The following is a 20,265-nucleotide window of genomic DNA, read 5'->3' as shown; positions in this document are numbered from 1 at the left end:
TTATCGCAGTCATGGAACTCTTAACATTAAGAACAGGGGGTTGCATGTTTAATGGAAGCTGTCTCAGGAGAACAGCAAACATTTGCTGTTTTGTATAAGAGAGCGTCAGAATTTCTTGGACGCTAGATCTTGAAAAAAGAAAAAAAAATATCATGTAGGGAGAATTAGTGAAAACATTTGCGGGATCACTACCCAGTTCAAACAGATGTTGGTGTCGTGAGATTGGATTAAGTAGAATGTAAACATGGCGGCAGGAATTTAAGAAACGAATAGTTATTACCATCCCCATAAGCTTTCAACGTGACTTAACTGCTAACGCCAGGTGACTTTCAGCGAAGTAAATTGAGTTATTTACCGTGTGACGCTGGCAGCACTAGTCCAGGGTCATTGTTAACATGTTTGTTTATGCAACGTGCCCATGATGCTAAGTTTTCCTGTTTAATGGCTGTTAGGAAAACAGATTGCCTTTTCCCACTTGCCAAAGGAAACAAGTCGTCTCCGGAGTAAATATACACAAATGAGTGTAAATTAAAAATAAGGGAGAAGCAGAAGGACCCAGGTATTGACATTTAATTAAAACTAAAATAAACAAGTTATTATTTGCGATTACCAGCCGAACTGGCGAAAATTCGTTAGGGTCAAACAGATACAGCTCTCAGCACGTTAATGAAGTGAATAGCGCAGAAGAATTGCTCTATACTTCTTTTCATTTTTTTTTTAGATCCTATTGCGGTCGATAGCAAACGCTCGACTGCATTGGATAACGACTGTTGCGCAATTGAGCGGTCATCGAGATAAACGGAAGTTAACTTGCGATGTTTGTTTTGTGAACTAATCGACTTAATTTGAATGCAAAACGACCATGTCTCAGACAGAATATCTAATATCGAGTTGCTGACCGCAGAAAGCTGTATTTTCACTCCTCGTGTGAGCTTAACTGATGTCTAACAAGATGTTTAGCCCTACTTTTCTTCTTTCCTTGTCAATTCTCGACTTTATCTTAGCCACTCTCACCGTTTGTGGAAATCTCCTTCTGCTCACGACCATTGTATTCGATCCTCTTCGATGTCTCCGCACTCCCACAACGTATTTCATCGCAAACTTGGCTTTCAGTGACCTCTTAGTAGGACTCTTAATCGGTTATGGCCGGGCTTTGGTTGAATACTTTCTGTACGTAGACAACACTGAGCCAAACTGGATAAACATTGCAATTAACATCGGTGGGGGAGCAACACTGATCAGTGGGATTTGGACAGTTATAGCAATGGCGTTTGACCGTTACCTGGCAGTTACGGATCCTTTACACTACAGCGAAAGAGTAACGGGTCGTCGCGCTGTGATATACATTCTTCTTAGCTGGCCACTCGCGCTGGCACTGCCTGCATTGTACCCATTTGTAGGACAAAATTGGGCACTGTTTCTATTAGCTTTCTCTCATACACATTTCACGATCCCCGTAGTCGTGTTGATGATTGTTTATTTTCGAGTTTTTCGCTCGCTATCTGAACGACGATCTGAGCTCGTGAGATTGACAACATCGACTACGACGATGACTCTCCGTCATACTCTTGAGAGAGAGCGGAAAATGGCATGGACATCCTTAACAATCTTGATCTTATTTTGCGCTTCGTTTCTGCCCTTTTATTTTAAAATCCAGCTTTTAACTTTCTGCAAATGTCTAGAGACGATGTCGTACAGAAACTTTGACTTTATCTCTCACATTTTTCTGTATTTGTCTTCGCTAATGAATCCCTTTATGTACGCTTGGAGGGTGCCCAAATTTCGGCGATCGTTAAGAGAGTGCTTGAGATTCAAGAAAAGAAATGCAGTCCGTCCGATTGGAATTAAATTGAACAGACAAAACCGAGGCCTTGAACTTATAACTGTCGTAAGCCACGATGGCGACAGTAATTTTTAGACTAATCCTTTTCAGTGGCACGATGATAGGAGTATTATTTAGTACTCTTGAATGGCAGGGTGGAAAGAATTTGTTGAGATAAGAAAAAAAGAAACTATGTGTTAATAACCTTTTATAATACTTGTAACAACGACGGTACAATCACGGCAATAAAAAATACCAGATAATGATATGTGTTCCTCTGTCATGAATTGAGCGATTATAACTAAGGAAATCCCAAGGTAATTTTGTTACGTATCAGGTGGCATTAAGATGGGTATTTGGGATGGCACCTTTAAGAAGAAAACTCATTCGTTGTATGAATCACTTGAACACGGACATTCACGATAACTGTCAGCATTTTGGGTCCCTCAAAGCTGTAAGTAAAGTTAACCTAACCTAAGGATATTAAATAAAAAATAAACCTAAGTTTTAAACCGTGACATAAGGGTCCTCCCCTATAACCTGCGATCAGGCTTTCTTTTTTCGCGGCGGAGGGAAGGCGAAAAAAGGAAAGCCTGATACAATTACTTGTCAAGTCGTCTGCCGCCCCCTAAAGCCTGGTTCTCATATGATCGTCCCGATCGTCGCTGTCGCTTCTGTCGCTTCAAAAAGTTTGCTTGATCCAATCACCTCAGACTTTGCAAACGACAGAAGCGACAGAGACGATCGGGGCGATCATATGAGAACCAGCCTTAATCTGTCAACGTCGTCGAGAATGTCGGCGATGCCATAAGATAAGCGTGATTAGCGCCTTCAAATTATATTTTTACTCTCACAAACATGTGTTTGAATTATCCTTTTTGAACGAGCTGTTCGGATGGTTTTTAAAATTTGTTTTCTGCGAAGGCTGATTTTGTGTAAGGCTCAGGTCAGACATTTCAAGGTCGTAGTTTTCGTCACTGGCACGATCGTCTGGCGTCTTTGGTGGTGTGATGTAATACTTTCGACACCATTGGTGGTAGATCACGCTCTTGCCGAATCCTGTCGGAAGCACCGCCAAAACATCTTTTCTTTCACAAACTATTCGTCGAAGACACTCCCTTTGTTCGTCTTTAAATGTTTTGTGAACAAAACCCTTGAGAGATTTTCTAAAAGCTAGAAGAACTCGCTTCATTCCGCTCAACACCCGCCATGATAACAATCATCTACGCGCGATATTTTTGGACCGGAAATTAGACTTGAACTCAATTAGCCAATCAGGATAGAGTTCTAATGTTGCCTTTTGTTTCCTGACCAATCAGAAAAAAGTCCAGATTCTGGACTTTTTACAGACGACTCGACAAGTAATTGTATCAGGCGTTTATTTTTCCGTTGACCCCTCCGCCGCGAGAAAAATAACGCCTGATCGCAGGTTACCTCCCCTAGGGAAGGGGCTATGTGATATCTGATCCAGAATTAAAAATTTTGTTTTTATTGGACGTGATAGAAACTTAAGTTCAGAGTTATGCTTGCAAGGTGTAACATAGTTATGTGAGAAAGTTGTTTTCGAAATTTAATTATCTGCGTTTAATTTTCACAGTGCATTTGCCTTTAATAAGTGATCTTAACGACCCTGGTAGTGCAAAACACATGGTTCAAATGAGAAAAAATATATATATCATTAAATTGTTTGTAATAGCAATTGCACTGAGTGGAGTACAATGCAGGGAGTAACAGGGCGATTAATTTCAATATCGGCCGAGCGCGCGGCACGGGGCCGATTTAAAATTACGAGCATGATTACTCCATTAATTGTTCGACACAAGGTCCAGTTACCAATTGAATAATCGTCGTAACAATAACAATTTTGAACAAAGTCTAAGGAAACTCAATCGGTTGTACAAACATTAGGAACACAGGAAGAAAGAACCCTTTCAAGTGAACTTGTTTGACTTGCTAGTTGCGTAGGTGACCAGTTACAGGTATCCAATAAAGCAAATGGCAAGCAAAGTTTTGTGCACCATCATAATAGAAATAATCGGAGTGGCTGCGGATGGGCATCTTCGTAGGGAGAAAGCAGCTTTTCATAATGGGGAAAGTTACACGAGCTAGATACGTATCCTACGAAACAAAATCATCAATGCTACGATTGCAATACACCTCTATACCTGAAGTTTATCGATTTTGTAAAGGCTATATGTCAGTGGAAGACCAAAAACAACTTGACGTAGACTGGCTGAAAACGAAATGAATTGAAAAAAGTGGAGAAGTTAGGAGAAGGCGTGCTATGCAGCTGTCCACCGGAGAAAGTGGCGAAGAATCACTGAGACACTGTGTGCCACGTAGGAAACCAAAGGATGGTTGACGATCACGATGGACTTGACGATGACGGTGACGGCGACGGCGACGGCAACGGCGCCAAAGACGATTATGATGATGATGATTATTATTATATTGTTGTTGATGATTGAATTCTTCTTTAGTTATCACTTCTATTTATATCGTTTTTGTATTACATATCAGTGAAGTTCACTTTTTTCTGTGTTTTTGGCCGCAAACATCAGTTTTGCGACTTTTCAAGACATTAGAATCCCTGTAACCATGCGACTGCTCTCTAAACTTGGTATGATGTGTTCATACATAATCCTCGTCAAGGGCTTTGAGATACGAATTTTTAGCCTACAAAACGGTATGTTCTGTCCCTTTCCATCCCCACCACTAGCATAAAGATGAGTTTCATCTAGCAACCTAGCGACAGTATTTCATTATTGGGAGTGGGGTGGGGTGGGGTGAGATGATTCAGATTGTAAATAGGACTTATCACATCAAAACGTATTTTGCCAGTTGGAGGTATTATACAAAGAGCTTCAAAGACTTTTGGCGGCTACTTAGTCTAGAACTATTGTAAGCTGTATAAAATCACATAGGAAACACGATGAGGATTTTTAACGAACACTGTACTATGTTGATAGACAAAATAAATATTTGAAATTGCTTCATGTTGTTTTTGTAAATGCTTTCCTATATATATAAAGGCATATTCACTGAATTAGTTTATTTTTTATTTCGGACGTTGATAGCAAATAAAAAGGTTCTCTTTTTCAATGTAGAGTCACAAAATTAATTAAGAAACCTTTTCATTCTGGTGCTGTGTTGGACTAAGAATTTTTTAATTATAGTACATCTGATGGAAGAACTAAAAATAATAAACTCGCAGCACGAGACGTATTTTAATATTGAAGTACTGTGCAACACATTTTTGTATTCCTTATGAAAAACATTAATGTTTATTTTCGGTGTGGTGTTTCTTTCTTGTTCGCCATGACATCGCTTTTTCTAGTTTATACATTTCATCCCAATAGCAGCACAAATTATTTAACGTTGCCTTTATGTTTTTGTTTTTATATGTGCAGTCGCACCAAACAGTTGAAATAAAACTTCAAAGTGTGGCATAGATAAGAACCTATGTCACGCTTTGAACAGTTTTATCAAACTGTATAGTGCTACTGCAAATATGAAAAATAAAAAATTAAAGACAACGATGGATAGAAATTATAAAATATACTTCACTGGAAGATGTCATTTCTTGTATAAATACAATAGGAAATATCTGCTCGAGTCTCACAAAAGGAAAAATAATAAAACTCGAGAATAATGAACTTCCCATAGATTTTTCGACAGGTTGATTTTCTTTAACTATATTTGTCTAAAAAATTTCATACGGAGAAAATAAAGGGAGGAAACCCTGTTGTGTTTTTCTTTTACAGTACACCAAAGGTACAGTTATTAACACTATATTAATCAAGTTGATTCACAATACCCGAGAAGAAGAATATGCTGCGATGTTGTTAAAATTTCGCCCCCACTGATAATTATCATATACTGAAGCGGAAAATAGAACAAAAGCAAATAGTGAATGCATAATTACCATCAGAGCAAGTTTGAAGCTCCGCGAACAGTTTATATAAATTCGATCTAGCTACGATCCCTCAGTTTCGTCCAATTGTTAAAAAAATGCATTCTCGAGTGACATCCTTGGAAACTCACGTACACGAGGGACACAACATCGTCCAAGAGGAGCATGAAAATCCACCATTAGTTTTGCAAGACACGGCCCAAAACAGTTTTAATGAGAAGGAAAAACAGTTAGAGGCAGTGGAGGCGATATACAGACCAGTATTGATATTAATGAAGTTGTGTGGAGTGTACTTCGGAGAAACGTCATTAAAAAAACTGGGCCAAAATGTGCCTGCCACTGACAATAGGAGAAAGGTTTCCATTTCACAAATTTATTGCTGTGTGATTGTGACGTGTCTCTGGTTTAGTTTTGTCATCGGTCTTGTAAGCCTTTGCGTGGAAGGGTTTTCTGTTCTTCATAACTTTTACACGATGACAACTGTTACTATGTGGTATTTTATAACGTCACTAGTCGCGACAACTTGCCTTGCCGTACTGCCATTGACAGAGAGGAAACAATCACGTTTTAAAAAATTTCTTCAAAATTTAAGTGAAAGAAGAGTTGATTTGGAAAACTTGAGGACCTATTCTAGAAAAGGAATAGCACTAACCATTTTCATTTTGCTAACGTCAACGGGAATTATGTTAGCAGTCTTAATACTAATTCCGGAAATGAACATCGCAACTTATAAACCTTGGAATGAGTGGCACGGTTTTAAAGATTGTATTTTACTAATACAGTTTAGTAGTATAGGCGTATGGTTGCTTCCAAACCTATTTTTCTGTTTAACTTGCTTGATTCTTGAACGGCAGTTTGACTGTTTTTGTAAAAGAGTTTCGTCATTTCAAAATTCAACTTTCCTAGACTTAAGAGGCCTAAAGGAAGAACACCTTAAACTGTGTGAATCAGTTGAGCTGGCTGAAAAGATGTTTTCCCCTCTCCTACTTGAAATATTTTCCATTTACATCCCGCTGTTGTGCTTCAATTTTTACACTGCTGTTAACCCACCTCCAAGTAGTGAAGACAATGCTCTTCTGTTTTCCATTGCGTGTGCTGTATACTGGCTGCTAGGCTCACTGGGAATGTTATGTATTATTACCGTATTTGGATCAAGGGTTAACGACAAGGTAAAAAAAAAAAAATAATAATAATAATAATAATAAAATATTTGGATCCTTTTTTTTTTTCTCATAATAATATTGCTGTCGATTATTAATATGTAATGGTTCTATGTAAACTTGACACCCTTCTGGAGAGTCTAGCATCATGACTACAGTTTTCACATGAATTTTCCACCCTGAGCAAGGTATCGTGGTAACATTGGAAATCGTTTCATCTGCTCTCACTCTTCAGAAGTTAATATTAATATTTTTTCTTTAAGATCTACAGTGTTCAAAGTATTCTGCAAACTATGAACGTCTCTGACAGCGACGAAGGAAAGGTATGATTGTGTGTCTCTCTCTCTGTCCGTCTATCCTCCGCCAGATAAAACTCCCTCACCCCCCCCCCCCCTCACCCCTAAAAGAAAAGCCATAACTTGTCTTTAATGTCATCAAAGGCAACCGAGATATAAAACCTAAATGAACATAATTAAAACTTGCAATTCAAGAGCCATTCATTGACCATATGTTAAATCTGAGCGATTTTCCAAGAACCTTGCGCCAGTTCACTTAACTACTACAAGTCCCCGACCTCCATCCCGGGCCAGAGATTGTCACGTCATTAGCCCAGCTGAAACCTGTCATACCGGCAAGGTGCCTTCTCTACAAGAAACCTACAAGCAGTGTCATGCAAAATATTCACAGTCCATACAAGGCATTAAGAAGGGTAGCTCGGTCCAGCAGTCCAATAATGACACCCCACCCAAATCAATTCCCCCCCCCCCCCGTCCCCGCGTAGCTTTGACGGCTACTCCCAAGGTAGGTGCCAGCGCATAGCCCAGTTCCTGGGCAAGGTCTAGATACCATCCTCCGGCCATGTTTCTGTGAATTTGTCGAGATATATACGAATTTACAACATGTTCATGTTAGAAGCCAGTATACACCACACGCAATAGAAAACAGAAGAGAATTGCCTTCACTACTTATTAATTTCTTATTCAACAGTTGCTGCTGTTTCTGTTTTACCTGAACGGAGAACAGAAAGGTTTGTCAATTGGAGGACTGGTAGTCATCACCAAATCACTGTCATTAACGGTATGCATGTGTTTATGTCCAAGAATCAAGAAACGTTCAAAAATTGGTCTCCTCCTTTTATATCCAGCAGTGAATTCTAAGAATTGGATCATAATGTTGGGCGACTTGCTTAACGTGATCTACTGAACAGTGTTCGTTAAGCTGTTTTGTCTATTTTCGTATCACGTCCAAATGGCGGTAGCGTATGGAAGAAAGTGTTTAAACATCGGACGCACACTCCACCCCCCCCCCCCCGTTATGGTAGAAGAGGTTGGGGGGGGGGTCCCATGGAAACAAAACAATAATGTGCACCAAGAAGGATGCCAAGAAATTACTCTACAAAACGAAAAAAATGGTGTTTCTAAAAATATAAATTATGCAATTTTACACAAAAAACTGTGGAGAATTAGGTCAGAAATCGATATTTGGCTTGACCTGCATGTCAAAAAGTGGATGCAATCGTGCACGGATGCACAGTTGAGATCACAATTGCGGGAAGGGATAAATGAACAGATACTGAAGTTTATAAAACCTCGAGGGAATCCCACCCCAACATTCTCACTCCCTTATATGAATAAGAGTGTGAACATTTTCGTATAACCAAATGAAAAAATACCAAGCTTGTAAACGTAGAAAAGAAACAACAGAAAACAATTCTTAGAACTCGAACTCTACGAATGTTTTTCTGATACCTGTTTCATTCAGCTATGAGGCCACTGGCAGTTCGGTGGCGGGGATTTTTTTTTTGCATGATTAACGTAATGAAACAAGAACTCAATTAATTTTGATTATTGTAATGATTTTTTTTTTCTTCTCAGATTGTTGGGGTCCTCGTATCTTATTTTGCTGTTATTCTGACACTTCCAAAATAGTAACAGAATGCTCATTAAGCACGGGAAACAAAGTATTATGAAAACCAGGATGTTTACTGATATATATGTGTCAGTAAACTCGAATTTAAGTCTATACAGCGACCTGAGAAATCTGTGTAAAAACGCAATCTAAACTCAAGTTACAATAATTATACTCAAGTGTATAAAAATATTAATGTAAATATTAATACATGTGATCTTTATTTAGTAAGTATTTGACAATAACAAGAAAGACACAACGTTGCAAATTTAAGTACCGTTAACTGGCATTTACTTTATATGTGTTCAAATAGATAAACTGTTAATAAAGAGTTAGCCTTAGCTACTGGCTCTAATGGCCAGGAATGTACCCGTTAAGGAATGTCAATGATGTATTTTTTTTCCAACTGACCATTTCCAGCATGCAATATATTAATTCAAATAAGCACTATTGTCCATTTAATTAAATATTTGATTGTTTAAGTTCCTTGAATTTACGATATTGTGCATGTAGATACATGTTACACCACATTGTATATAAATTATTGCAGCAATGTCTCGATATAATTATATACTATATTAGCGATTGCCATAATTCCGCAATGTAATAGGAATATTGATTTAACCCTCGGACGTACAAGCAAACTCATACCCCCACCATCGTACAAGGGGGGGGGGGGCTGGATGGAACCCCTCCCAGGAGTTTTCGTTATATTAAGGCGTAGCGAAATTATTTTGCTCTCAGAAGAAAGCCCATAGCTTACTCTACAAGATGGCATAATTTTAATTGGCTGTGACGTCATTAGAGCCGCCATCTTGGATCCGCCATCTTGGATTTCAACATTTTCTTAGAAAGTCAAAAAATAACGGAAATTGATGCAAAATCAAGTCAGAATGCTTATGGAATGTTAAAATAAACAAATCTTGCAAATCTGTTTAAAAGAACTGGAAAAAATAAAGAAAAATGTTAAAAATGACGATTTTTGGCAAGACCTGCCTGTATTTATGACGTTACCATGGCAACGTCAAATATCATGGACACATGGTTGACATATCAAAATTTCGGCAAAGAATGAATGAACAGCTACTGAAAGTTTCAGTACTGTAGAGTAAATCGTTTTCTCAAAATTTGGAAAAAACCTTATGGGGGGGTGGCATCCACCCCCCCCCCCCTTGTACGTCCGAGGGTTAATATAGACTAGACAGCCGAGACCTACAAATATATCGCTCATGCATGGTATAAGAATGATGTCAAAAATAGTTCCGATTGCATTTCCAACAGAAGATAGTCCTGTCATGCCATTGGTTACTTTATTTGATGACAACTTTACTGACTATTCGTTTACTGTTGCATGTTTGTAGATCGGCATATAATTATTTATCACCTTTGTATTTGCACATTTAGTTTAGACAAGATGACCGACGGTTAAATTGCGTGAAATGGAACTATATAAATAAAGCGTTGTCTTCATCGTCCATGTTGTCGTTTTATTTATGTTTCATGGCCATTTCACTCGGTAGATCCTGGTGCTGTGTTGGACTAAGAATTTTTTAATTATAGTACATCTGATGGAAGAACTAAAAATAATAAACTCGCAGCACGAGACGTATTTTAATATTGAAGTACTGTGCAACACATTTTAGTATTCCTAATGAAAAACATTAATGTTTATTTCAGGTGGGGTGTTTATTCCTTGTCCGCCATGAGATCGTTTTTTTTTTTGTATTTTATACATTTCATCCTAATAGCAGTACAATTTATTCAACGTTGCCTTTATGTTTTTTTTGTTTTTATATGAGCAGTCGCACCATACAAACTGCACCATAAAGTTGAAATATAACTTCAAAAGTGTGACATAGATAAGAACCTATATATGTCACACTTCGAACAGTTTTATCAAACTGTATGGTGCTACTGAACATATGAAAAAAAAAGTTAAAGGCAACAATGGAAAGAATTAATAAGATGTACTTCACAGGAAGATGTCATTTCTTGTATAAATACAATAGGAAACACCTGCTCGTATCTCACAAAAGGAAAAATAATAAAACTCGAGAATAATGAACTTCCCATAGTTATTTCAACAAATTTCTTTTCTTTAACTATATTTTGTCTTACAAATTTCAAACGGTGACAGAAAATGAAGGGAGGAAATCCTGTTGTGTTTTTCTTTTACAGTACACCAAAGGTACAGTTATAAACACTATATTAATCAAGTCGATTCGCAATACCCGAGAAGAAGAATATGCTGCGATGTTGTTAAAATTTCGCCCCCACTGATAATTATCATATACTGAAGCGGAAAATAGAACAAAAGCAAATAGTGAATTCATAATTACCATCAGAGCAAGTTTAAAGCTCCGCGAACAGTTTATATAAATTCGATCTAGCTACGATCCCTCAGTTTCGTCCAATAGTTAAAAAGATGCATTCTCGAGTGACACCCGTGGAAACGCACGTACACGAGGGACACAACATTGTCCAAGAGGAGCATGAAAATCCACCATTAGTTTTGCAAGACACGGCCCAAAACAGTTTTCATGAGAAGGAAAAACAGTTAGAGGCAGTGGAGGCGATTTACAGACCAGTATTGATATTAATGAAGTTGTGTGGAATGTATTTCGGAGAAACGTCATTAAAAAACTGGGCCAAAATGCGCCCGCCACTGACAATAGGAGAAAGGTTTCCATTTCGCAAATTTATTGCTGTGTGATTGTGGCGTGTCTCTGCATGGTAAGTTTTGTCATGGGTCTTGTAAGCCTTTGCGTGGAAGGGTCTTCTGTTCTTCATAACTTTTACACGATGACAACTGTTACTATGTGGTACAGTTTTATAACGTCACTAGTCGCGACAACTTGCCTTGCCGAGAGGAAACAATCACGTTTTCAAAAATTTCTTCAAAATTTAAGTGAAAGAAGAGTTGATTTGGAAAACTTGAGGTCCCATTCTAGAAAAGGAATAGCACTAACCATTTTTATTTTGCTAAAGTCAACGGGAATTATGTTAGCAGTCTTAATACTAATTCCGGAAATGAACATCGCAACTTATAAACCTTGGAATGAGTGTCACGGTTTTAAAGATTGTATTTTACTAATACAGTTTAGTAGTATAGGCGTATGGTTGCTTCCAAACCTATTTTTCTGTTTAACTTGCTTGATTCTTGAACGGCAGTTTGACTGTTTTTGTAAAAGAGTTTCGTCATTTCAAAATTCAACTTCCCTGGACTTAATAGGCCTAAAGCTTTAAAGGAAGAACACCTTAAACTGTGTGAATCAGTTGAGCTGGCTGAAAAGATGTTTTCCCCTCTCCTACTTGAAATATTTTCCATTTACATCCCGCTGTTGTGCTTCTCTATTGATGTTATTAGAGATAGCGGAATTGAAATTCCTGAAGCATGGATACCTACGATCAGAAAGCATAACAGCCGTTCAACTACAAAGCGGACCGATGAGGGAACACCATCTGTTAGTCGGAATAATAATGAGGATCGAAATGCACCAATCACAGCGAACCAACGTGCATAAATAGCGACGCGTAAACAATCGACCTCATCGCCTGATGAAGACTAGCAGTATTGCAGTCGAAACGTCGCGATCAACATCTCAAAGTGATCCTATCGTGAGACAAACGAATAAACGTTCATAACCTATGTCAAAAATAGTTCCGATTGCATTGCCAACAGAGGATAGTCCTGTCATGCCATTGGTTACTTTATTTGATGACAACTTTACTGACTATTCGTTTACTGTTGCATGTTTGTAGATCGGCATATAATTATTTATCACCTTTGTATTTGCACATTTAGTTTAGACAAGATGACCGACGATTAAATTGTGTGAAATGGAACTATAAAAATAAAGCGTTGTCTTCATCGTCCATGTTGTCGTTTTATTTTTGTTTCATGGCCATTTAACTCGGTAGATCCTAATTTTAAATATGGTATTGTTAAAAGCACTTCAAGGTCATATGTAATTATCACTACGACCTGAAATGGACTTAAACTTATATTCGCTGAGAAGGATGAATAACGCAACGACACTGGCGGATGGCTCATTACAAAAAAAGTTATAGTCGTGGGTTGCCTGGTTCGCAAGTGTGGGTTGCCAGTTTTGCAAGACAAACGAAAAGCAAGCACGAGAAAAGATCAAACAAAGCTGGAAGTTCAAATGGTGGATAAAACGCTTTCCGCCAGATTAATTGCTCTCCAGTGCGAGGCAAATGTCAACAAAACCAACTATGCTATCTACTGGATTATATTGTCCGCCTTTTGAGCCACTGAACCCACATTTCTAGAAACAATGCAAAACAACACAGTGCGCATGTGCAGCTCGGAACATTTAAATGAAAAAATTAAGTTCCATTTTCATTTATTTTTGTTCACACGTGCAACTTGAGCTAAACGACTAACAAAAAAAATTGATGCGGACAGGGATTAAGTAAACAGCTAAAAACACAATCTGAATATAGGCATGTCGACGAAAGGTTTTAGTCCACTTTACGTCTCGAGTGTTTTGACATCTACATGTCTGTTAGTTACAAAACGTATCAGTTATGTTTTGGTTATTTTCCGCTCCTGGTCCTCGGGGACTGGATAACAGTGTTCTAAGTATTATGGTCTGGGCCATGTGCTGTGTTATGCATATGGAAGAAAATTGACGATAAAGAAGATACATGAAACTTAGATACAGTGTATGGTGAAATGCATTCGGCCTAACACAGTTACAGATATCAGTGAGACAATTATCTCAGCAGGAACAAGTAGCAAGCTTCGGCAAGTTTAATAATTATGCCATGATGAGCAGCCTGCGATTGACAGGCGTATTTAGCAAGTAATATATATTTTGAGTTTCTGGTTTGCTGTTTCTTTACAGATTGCTTGTATATGGACCATAAGATAGTGGGTAGTTAATGGGAATTAGGATTGGAAAAAATTAAAATATATATTTTATAATATATAAAGTAAATTAAATTTTTAAGGTTTGCATATACAGCAGTGTGAACTCTAGTAGGCTGACCTCGAGAATTATGGACTTCGTTTTGAGGTAGTCCTTAAAACCGGGTTGTTACGAAAGGTCGCAAAATTCTGTACCACGCTACCATTGAAACTAATTTATAAATTTTTCTCCCAAACTTAATGGGTTTGTGATCTATTGTTTATTTTGAGGGACAGGTAACTTAAAACTAATATAATCGTTTTTTTTTATAATAGGCAATGGAAACTGCTATCATAATGCACACTTTTGTTGAAATCTCACCTCTGTTGAAAGTATTAAATCACCTACAATTGGCTCAAGGATACTGTTGCTATATGATACCTACCGATTGTACTTAAATATTATGATTCAACAAGAGAATAGTTCTGCCTCTTCTAGAGAACAGTGCTACTTATAATACTCCTAAGTTGGAAAATGATAACCCCCTTACCTTGCTCCCTCGGTGTACAAAACGAGTGAGTATAACGTTAGATAAATCTGAGTTCTCTCGCCCTGTTGTGAATATCACAAAAAAATCAACGCGATTTTTGGACCGTTTCTTGCATAAGCATATAACATAACTTGCCATGTGTCTTCTGAATAATCTACTTTGCAGAGCATACACAATAGGATTAGCGCACGAATTCACTAAAAATAAAACGAGGAAAACCTTATTTATAGTATACATGACATCTGTTTCCAAAACGTAGTACCATACAACGTAGAGAATTAAGTTGGGAATCCAACAGACCCCGTATATAGCAGTTACTGTCATCAGCATTTTGGTGACTTTCTTTCTGGATTTCATCACGGATACTGATAATTGTTGCCCAGGTACAACCTCCCTCCGTAAATGTTTTATCACCTTTCCGTAGCAGAAAACCATGAAGCAGAACGGAATTATACCAATCAAGATCAGCCAGGCGAAATTGTTACCTAGCGCAAGGCTAACACTTGGCCAATGGCTCTCGCAGAATCCACGCTCCCTGTTAAGACGTCTTACATAAAATAATGGAATGTTGAAGAGCTCAGCAACAACCCAGCAAAGCACAACCACAATTTTCAATTTCCTGCAGTTGAAAGTCGATCGCCTTCCAAACGGGGAAGTAATAGCTGTGTACCGCTCGTACGCCATTACCACCAGGCTTATCGCCGAAGCTACACCTCCAACCCAAGTAAATGTGTCTGAAGTTATGGTTTTACATAAAATCTCTCCTACTAAGCCTCGGGGATGATGGTAAAGTCCTTCTAGGATGTGCCTTGGCGTGAAAGAAATCACAATCATCAAATCAGCAATGGCAAGATTCATAAGAAGGTAGTTCACTGGCGTCTGTAAAATCTTGTTCCGCAGGACTGCAAGACAAACCAGAAGATTTCCTACCAACGTTGTTGCTACCAGCACTGAGTGGATAACTTTTGTAATCACTATCTCTGCCGTCATTTTCCTTACTTTCAAAGTGAATTACAAAAACCTGCAGAAAATGAAAACAAAGACAAATTGACATTTAAAACAAACGATATTTATACAGTAGCGGTAAGGACTACGAGAAGAAAACCCAAATAATACGGATGACGAACAACGGCTTGCCAAATAAAGACCAAACATGTTTATTGAGAATTTGAGATGATATAAGATTTTTTTTAGATTGTTGTTGTACTTGGTATAGCAACAACAATTAAGTGCGTGTAGTTAACACTCATTCCAAATTTTCATTTAAATCTGGAAGTGATAAGTTTCAATTTTCAGGATCTCGAACAAAATATTGTAAGCGTTCAAACCATGTTTCCCAACACATCACTGTCACACCATGTTTGGTCGATTGTATGCGTTTTTTTTTTGGTCCATAGTATAAACGTCCCTCTTTTTTTTCTCCTTCGCATGCACTACTCTGTTCTTAAAATTACTGTTATAAATCTCCATAAAAGCGTTAAGTGTTCTTTTCATCAAATGTCTGGAGGGATGAATGGTCACTAAACAGCTACAAAAAGTTTTAGCATCTCACCGGAGTTATTGCCTTAAACATGTCAGTTATTGAGATTCAGTCCACTGTATATTATTTTAAAAAGGTAATCAAGCACCTGTATTTTTCCTGGCTCTCTCTTTGTCCGATGCCAGTAGACGTATTTTTGCGTTACAAATTCTCGACAATCTACCTGATGACGCAGTACTTTGTATTAAATTGTTGTTTTAAGGTTTAAGCTAAAACCTGTTAGCAGTAAATTATATATTAAAAACAAAGTAAAACAAGTAAGTCACTACAGCAGATTTAAAAACCCGCAAGGCGATGAGATTTTGAATAAGCACCTTCTATTACCCTTTACGCTCTGGCGCCAAGATTGCACTTAGGCCTTGCATTGTAATTGGTTGCCTGAGATTTTGCGTGATGTGCGATTTTTTTACGGCGTCTTAGGAGGGTTTGAGACATAATGGCAATAGTTAATGCCGGCCATTTTTTTTTTTTTTTTGCCGGCCGAAGTACTGGCACGAAAAATACAGGACAAACCGTGAAAATTAATATTATTCACAAAACATTCATTCTTCCAATACCTTCTACAAGCGAGAATCACGTTCGCCTTCTCTTTTAGTGAGTTTCTGCCGCCTGTATGCGTTTGGGTATGATCCCTGATATCCTTTACTGGTTAACGCCAATGTTAATCAAATACAAGCCAATTTCGTGAGGGCAAATGCAATGCATGAAGTGTCATGGGAAAACAAATTATTGACATAAAACAGTCGGAAAAGAACTCCGCCAGTTAGAAAAAATGGTTGAATAACTTTTGAGAAAATGTATGCTTTTTTCGACCTTTTGAAAAGAGGCTGGTTTATTTCGCATAGCACACTGTGATTATATATAGATTTAGCCAAGCCTAAACGAGGAGTTCTGTATTTATTTCGTGAGCGCTGCGCAGAATTGTAAACAAGGATAACAACTATAAGATCTCAAATAATCGCGCATTCCAAACAAGAAAATACCGGTGATGAATGCTTATTTCAGTTGTATACTTCCTCACTTCACTTTAATCTACTCTAACATCTTTCTTTACTGTTTATTTTGCTTAGTGTTATTATTGTTTTTGTAACCCACTGAATCTTAGTGTTCCAACTGGCTTTGCACAAATTAGCATTAGAACTAACACAAAACTAACCGAATGGATAGTGAATAAATACATATTGGGTTGCTTTCCTAAAAGTATTGAATAAGCATTTGAAAGATTGGACTTCTGCTCATCAAGAATTACTAATCATGTAATTACAGCTACGAAAGTAGGATTTAAACAATTGTGTCACGATTGCTGTTAACTATACTAATATACGCTCGTTTTCAAATGTATACGCTTAAATAAATGTTAATTGCTAAATATGTCACTTTCTAGACGGCGTTTTATTATTTCAGGAAAAGGAAATCTCTGTGCTTCAAAATCAATAAGATTACAGTTTAAATACGTTAAGTTACGGAACTTTAGTTTAGTGTCTGTGACCGTAAAATCTTACCTTAGTTACTTCAATAAAAAATAAGATATTTTTAAAGCACCTGTAATTCCTTGAGCCTAGTTTCTGGTGCCAATTCACGTCTTTTAGCTTTTTTGATTCTTGACAATCCAGCTTGATGTTGCAGCGCCTTCAGGTTTTGAATTGTAGAACTACGGTTTAAGCCAAAACCTTACTGCCGGTGAATTATTTAGTAGAGTCGACCATAAATAATAAATAAGTCATTACAATAGAAATAAACACCCGGAAGGCGATGCGATTCCGAATACGTGGTTTCTATTTAGTTCTGGTGATAAAATAGCATAAGGATCCCTCAGGCTCTAGAGCACAATTGGCTGCCTCAGCTTCTGTGTGATTTTTGATGACTTTTTAGGAGGGTTTGCAACTTTGAGACGATAGCTATAGAAGGCGTCTTAATTTTCAAACACGGTCGTAAATAATAAAGGACATGGAATGCTGGAATCTATGATAAATCAACTTTGTTGTTTTATGTTGTTTGTTTTACGAGGGTTGCACATAACAGTCTTTCGACTGACAAACCTGTGGCCCTCGGATTCCCGATCGAATTGGAATTTAGAGGTGTTGGTTTTTGTGGAGGGAGGAAAACCGGAGAACCCGGAGAAAAACCCTCGGAGCAAGGACGAGAACCAACAAAAAACTCAACCCACATATGACGCCGGGTCCGGGAATCGAACCCGGGCCACATTGGTGGGAGGCGAGCGCTCTCACCACTGCGCCATCCCTGCTCCCCGAATAACGCCTCCTCTCTCGTATTTTAATTATTAATCATCCTCCTGGATAGCATGTTTTAAGATTTTAATTAGAAAGATGCTTTTTTTTATATAAAGGAATGACAATGAGAAGCTTGCCTAAAGCCTAATTGCCTTCGGGTTTATTGATCGTATTCGAAATTCAACTGACAAAGTAAGTAGTAAGGAAGGTGGTGATAACTCGCATTTCTGTCCCCATACACAGTACCTTTAACAAGCAGAATTGAATCATGTTCGCCTTTTCTAATAAAAGTCAGTGAAACAACGTCTCTAACAGTTTGTGATATCAATAAAATAAATGTAATGCGCAGTGCTGGTGAATGACCGTCATTCTTGTACATTTCAAAGTAAACCGTGCTTTATTAAAAGAATGGAACGACATACGAATATGAAAATGTCTGGTGTGGGTTGAAGTTCTGCTCATGACCTCCAGTTACGCTCTACCGTTGCTCTACCAACTGACTTACAGAGCATAATAGCAACTCGTGATATTAGCGAAAGAAATGACATGTGGGTTGAGTGAAGTTGCTAGTGAATCGGCTTCCGCCGTCAGTGTTTCTACGTAGTTTGGAAAATTAATGACACGTAAACCAACGAGAAACAAACCAGCCTTAAATTTAAATTCAAAACAAAATGATAAACGTATAAATTAACTTTCTGTGAATAAAAATTAGAGTACAAAAAGGTTAAGTAACTATTTTTCCTCAGAATGATTGAACCCACGTTTTCTGAAATCAAATTTTCCATTTACTTTGCTAACTGAGCTACGAGGAAGAAACCACCATGCTGCTAAGTTGTTTCGTAGCACTAACCAACTTATTGTTATCATTATTCATTTGTTCATTAACATGTTTCTCAACGCAGTCAACATAATAGTTTACTTTACCCTTAAGCCATTGCCGCTTAGTCTCATTAACTGTGCATGTGGGACTAGTAGACGTCGTTTCTCTTTTCTGCCAGCAAACAATACACTTATTCCAAGTGAAGAAAGTTCAGCTCCTCGCAGCCTTTTTATTTTCGAATAAGGGAAAGTTTGTTGGTGGTTTTTGCTACCACGGGCAACTTAACTTTATTATCTTCTCTTTTTTTACGTATGAATTAATTTCTGGCAATGTATTCTATGTTCACAACTTCAGGCTGACAACGTGCAACACGATCATCACCCGTCTGAAAAACTGTAGTGGCATGTGAACATTACTTACCCACTCAATTCTCATTATGCCCACGCGCACGAAGAGCAACAAATATCTGAACATAGGACGCGATACATTCCGTGCTATTTTACATTTTCTAGCAAAAGCTCTGAGTAATCTGAATAGCTGCCGTCCTCTCTGGTCTCAAAGTAATCAACTAGAGAAGACGGCTGAAATTCAGAAATTCGATGTAACATATTTTTAAAACGAAATATACTTACCTAGAAAGGCTGATTGCCGCTTTAAAATGGTCCAAGGCCGGATTAATAAAAATCTAGAAATTGCTTGGAAGAGATAACGAATTTAGCTTTTCGATTCCCTGACTGATATGTTAAAGTGCACTGCTGAGATTAATATAGACATTTGGCAAATTTGCAAGTTCTGCTTGTAGTGACGGGCGGGTTTCTTTGTTTAATTTTTCGTTAATTATACATGTATGCATTCATGCATGAAGCAGCACCTGAAGAGAATTCCTCCTATTGTTAATCACAAACCTGGCACCTGTATGTTGACTCACAGTCTGCATATGTATGGAGCATCTTTAAACATTTCTTTAACTAGTGCTAGTTGTATTATTTGGTAATGAAGATATCAATGTGTCATTACCGAAGATGATTTCTTATCTTCTCACCAGTAATTTACGTACTATTCATTTCTTCAAGCAGGATAATCTCAGTACAAATGCCATTTACTGCTTCCACAACTTCTAAATTACAATTGAAAATTTCGGCCAATTAGTGTCAGCTCAGACTGTCTATTTCTCTTGTTAATTTTTGCATTGACTAAATTTTTTTCGGATTCAGTGCCAGTTTAAGCTTTTTCCTACAGGATTCTTAGTACACTGACAAAAAAGATTTCTCTGTGCGATTGTATTTGAATTTCTATAATTCGGTTCCTGCAGCTCTAAATCACGTTCATTTCAGAAGACCAACAGAATATTGTGATAGTTTCCAATTATGAGTCAACTCTTTAAAAAAATGATTTTTTTGGCCTTGTCATAAAAGCAAATTATACCCTTACATTGTTTGAAACTAGG

General features: G+C 37.7%; 3 protein-coding genes and 1 pseudogene across 6 annotated transcripts in view; 3 read left to right on the top strand and 1 right to left on the bottom strand.

Annotated features, from left to right (window-relative positions):
* The window catches only part of LOC144658247 (neuromedin-U receptor 2-like), a 249,672-nt gene extending 230,205 nt beyond the window's left edge, over positions 1–19,467 (bottom strand). Inside the window, exons 1-2 of one of the 4 annotated variants that reach the window (XM_078518647.1) lie at positions 19,451–19,467; positions 13,438–15,248 (exon numbers count right to left, since the gene is read on the bottom strand). In XM_078518647.1, the coding sequence (XP_078374773.1) occupies positions 14,189–15,217 (1,029 nt within the window). In that variant the 5' untranslated portion in view covers positions 15,218–15,248; positions 19,451–19,467 and the 3' untranslated portion in view covers positions 13,438–14,188. Of the gene's footprint in view, positions 1–13,437; positions 15,270–17,309; positions 17,335–19,450 lie in introns of those variants that run through there. The other 3 variants (XM_078518646.1, XR_013571659.1, XR_013571658.1) reach the window with 3 other exon arrangements.
* Positions 888–2,051, top strand: LOC144656869 (trace amine-associated receptor 7c-like). Its single transcript, XM_078517115.1, has one exon. The coding sequence runs from the start codon at positions 941–943 to the stop codon at positions 1,916–1,918; it is 978 nt and encodes a 325-aa protein (XP_078373241.1). The 5' UTR covers positions 888–940; the 3' UTR covers positions 1,919–2,051.
* Positions 5,765–9,700, top strand: LOC144656868 (uncharacterized). Its single transcript, XM_078517114.1, has 4 exons — positions 5,765–6,904; positions 7,159–7,218; positions 7,883–7,972; positions 8,770–9,700. Exons 1-4 carry the CDS (start codon positions 5,834–5,836, stop codon positions 8,821–8,823), a joined length of 1,275 nt encoding a protein of 424 aa, XP_078373240.1. The 5' UTR covers positions 5,765–5,833; the 3' UTR covers positions 8,824–9,700.
* Positions 11,143–12,631, top strand: LOC144658229 (uncharacterized; annotated as a pseudogene).
* Positions 19,468–20,265: the final 798 nt, after the last annotated feature.

The sequence above is a fragment of the Oculina patagonica genome, chromosome 6 (genome assembly GCF_052425735.1).
Source record: "Oculina patagonica isolate OP01 chromosome 6, crgOcupat, whole genome shotgun sequence".
In the NCBI taxonomy this organism is placed as follows: Eukaryota; Metazoa; Cnidaria; class Anthozoa; order Scleractinia; family Oculinidae; genus Oculina; species Oculina patagonica.
The sequence above is the reverse complement of the archived record's forward strand: the minus strand, read 5'-3'. Positions and strand labels throughout refer to the sequence as shown.

Coding starts and splice junctions, on each gene's coding strand:
- LOC144656869 (XM_078517115.1), top strand. CDS start 941: ATGTCTAACAAGATGTTTAGCCCTACTTTTCTTCTTTCCTTGTCAATT.
- LOC144656868 (XM_078517114.1), top strand. CDS start 5,834: ATGCATTCTCGAGTGACATCCTTGGAAACTCACGTACACGAGGGACAC. Junction 7,219..7,882: donor CTGACAGCGACGAAGGAAAG/GTATGATTGTGT, acceptor CTTATTCAACAG/TTGCTGCTGTTTCTGTTTTA. Junction 7,973..8,769: donor CCAAATCACTGTCATTAACG/GTATGCATGTGT, acceptor TTTTCTTCTCAG/ATTGTTGGGGTCCTCGTATC.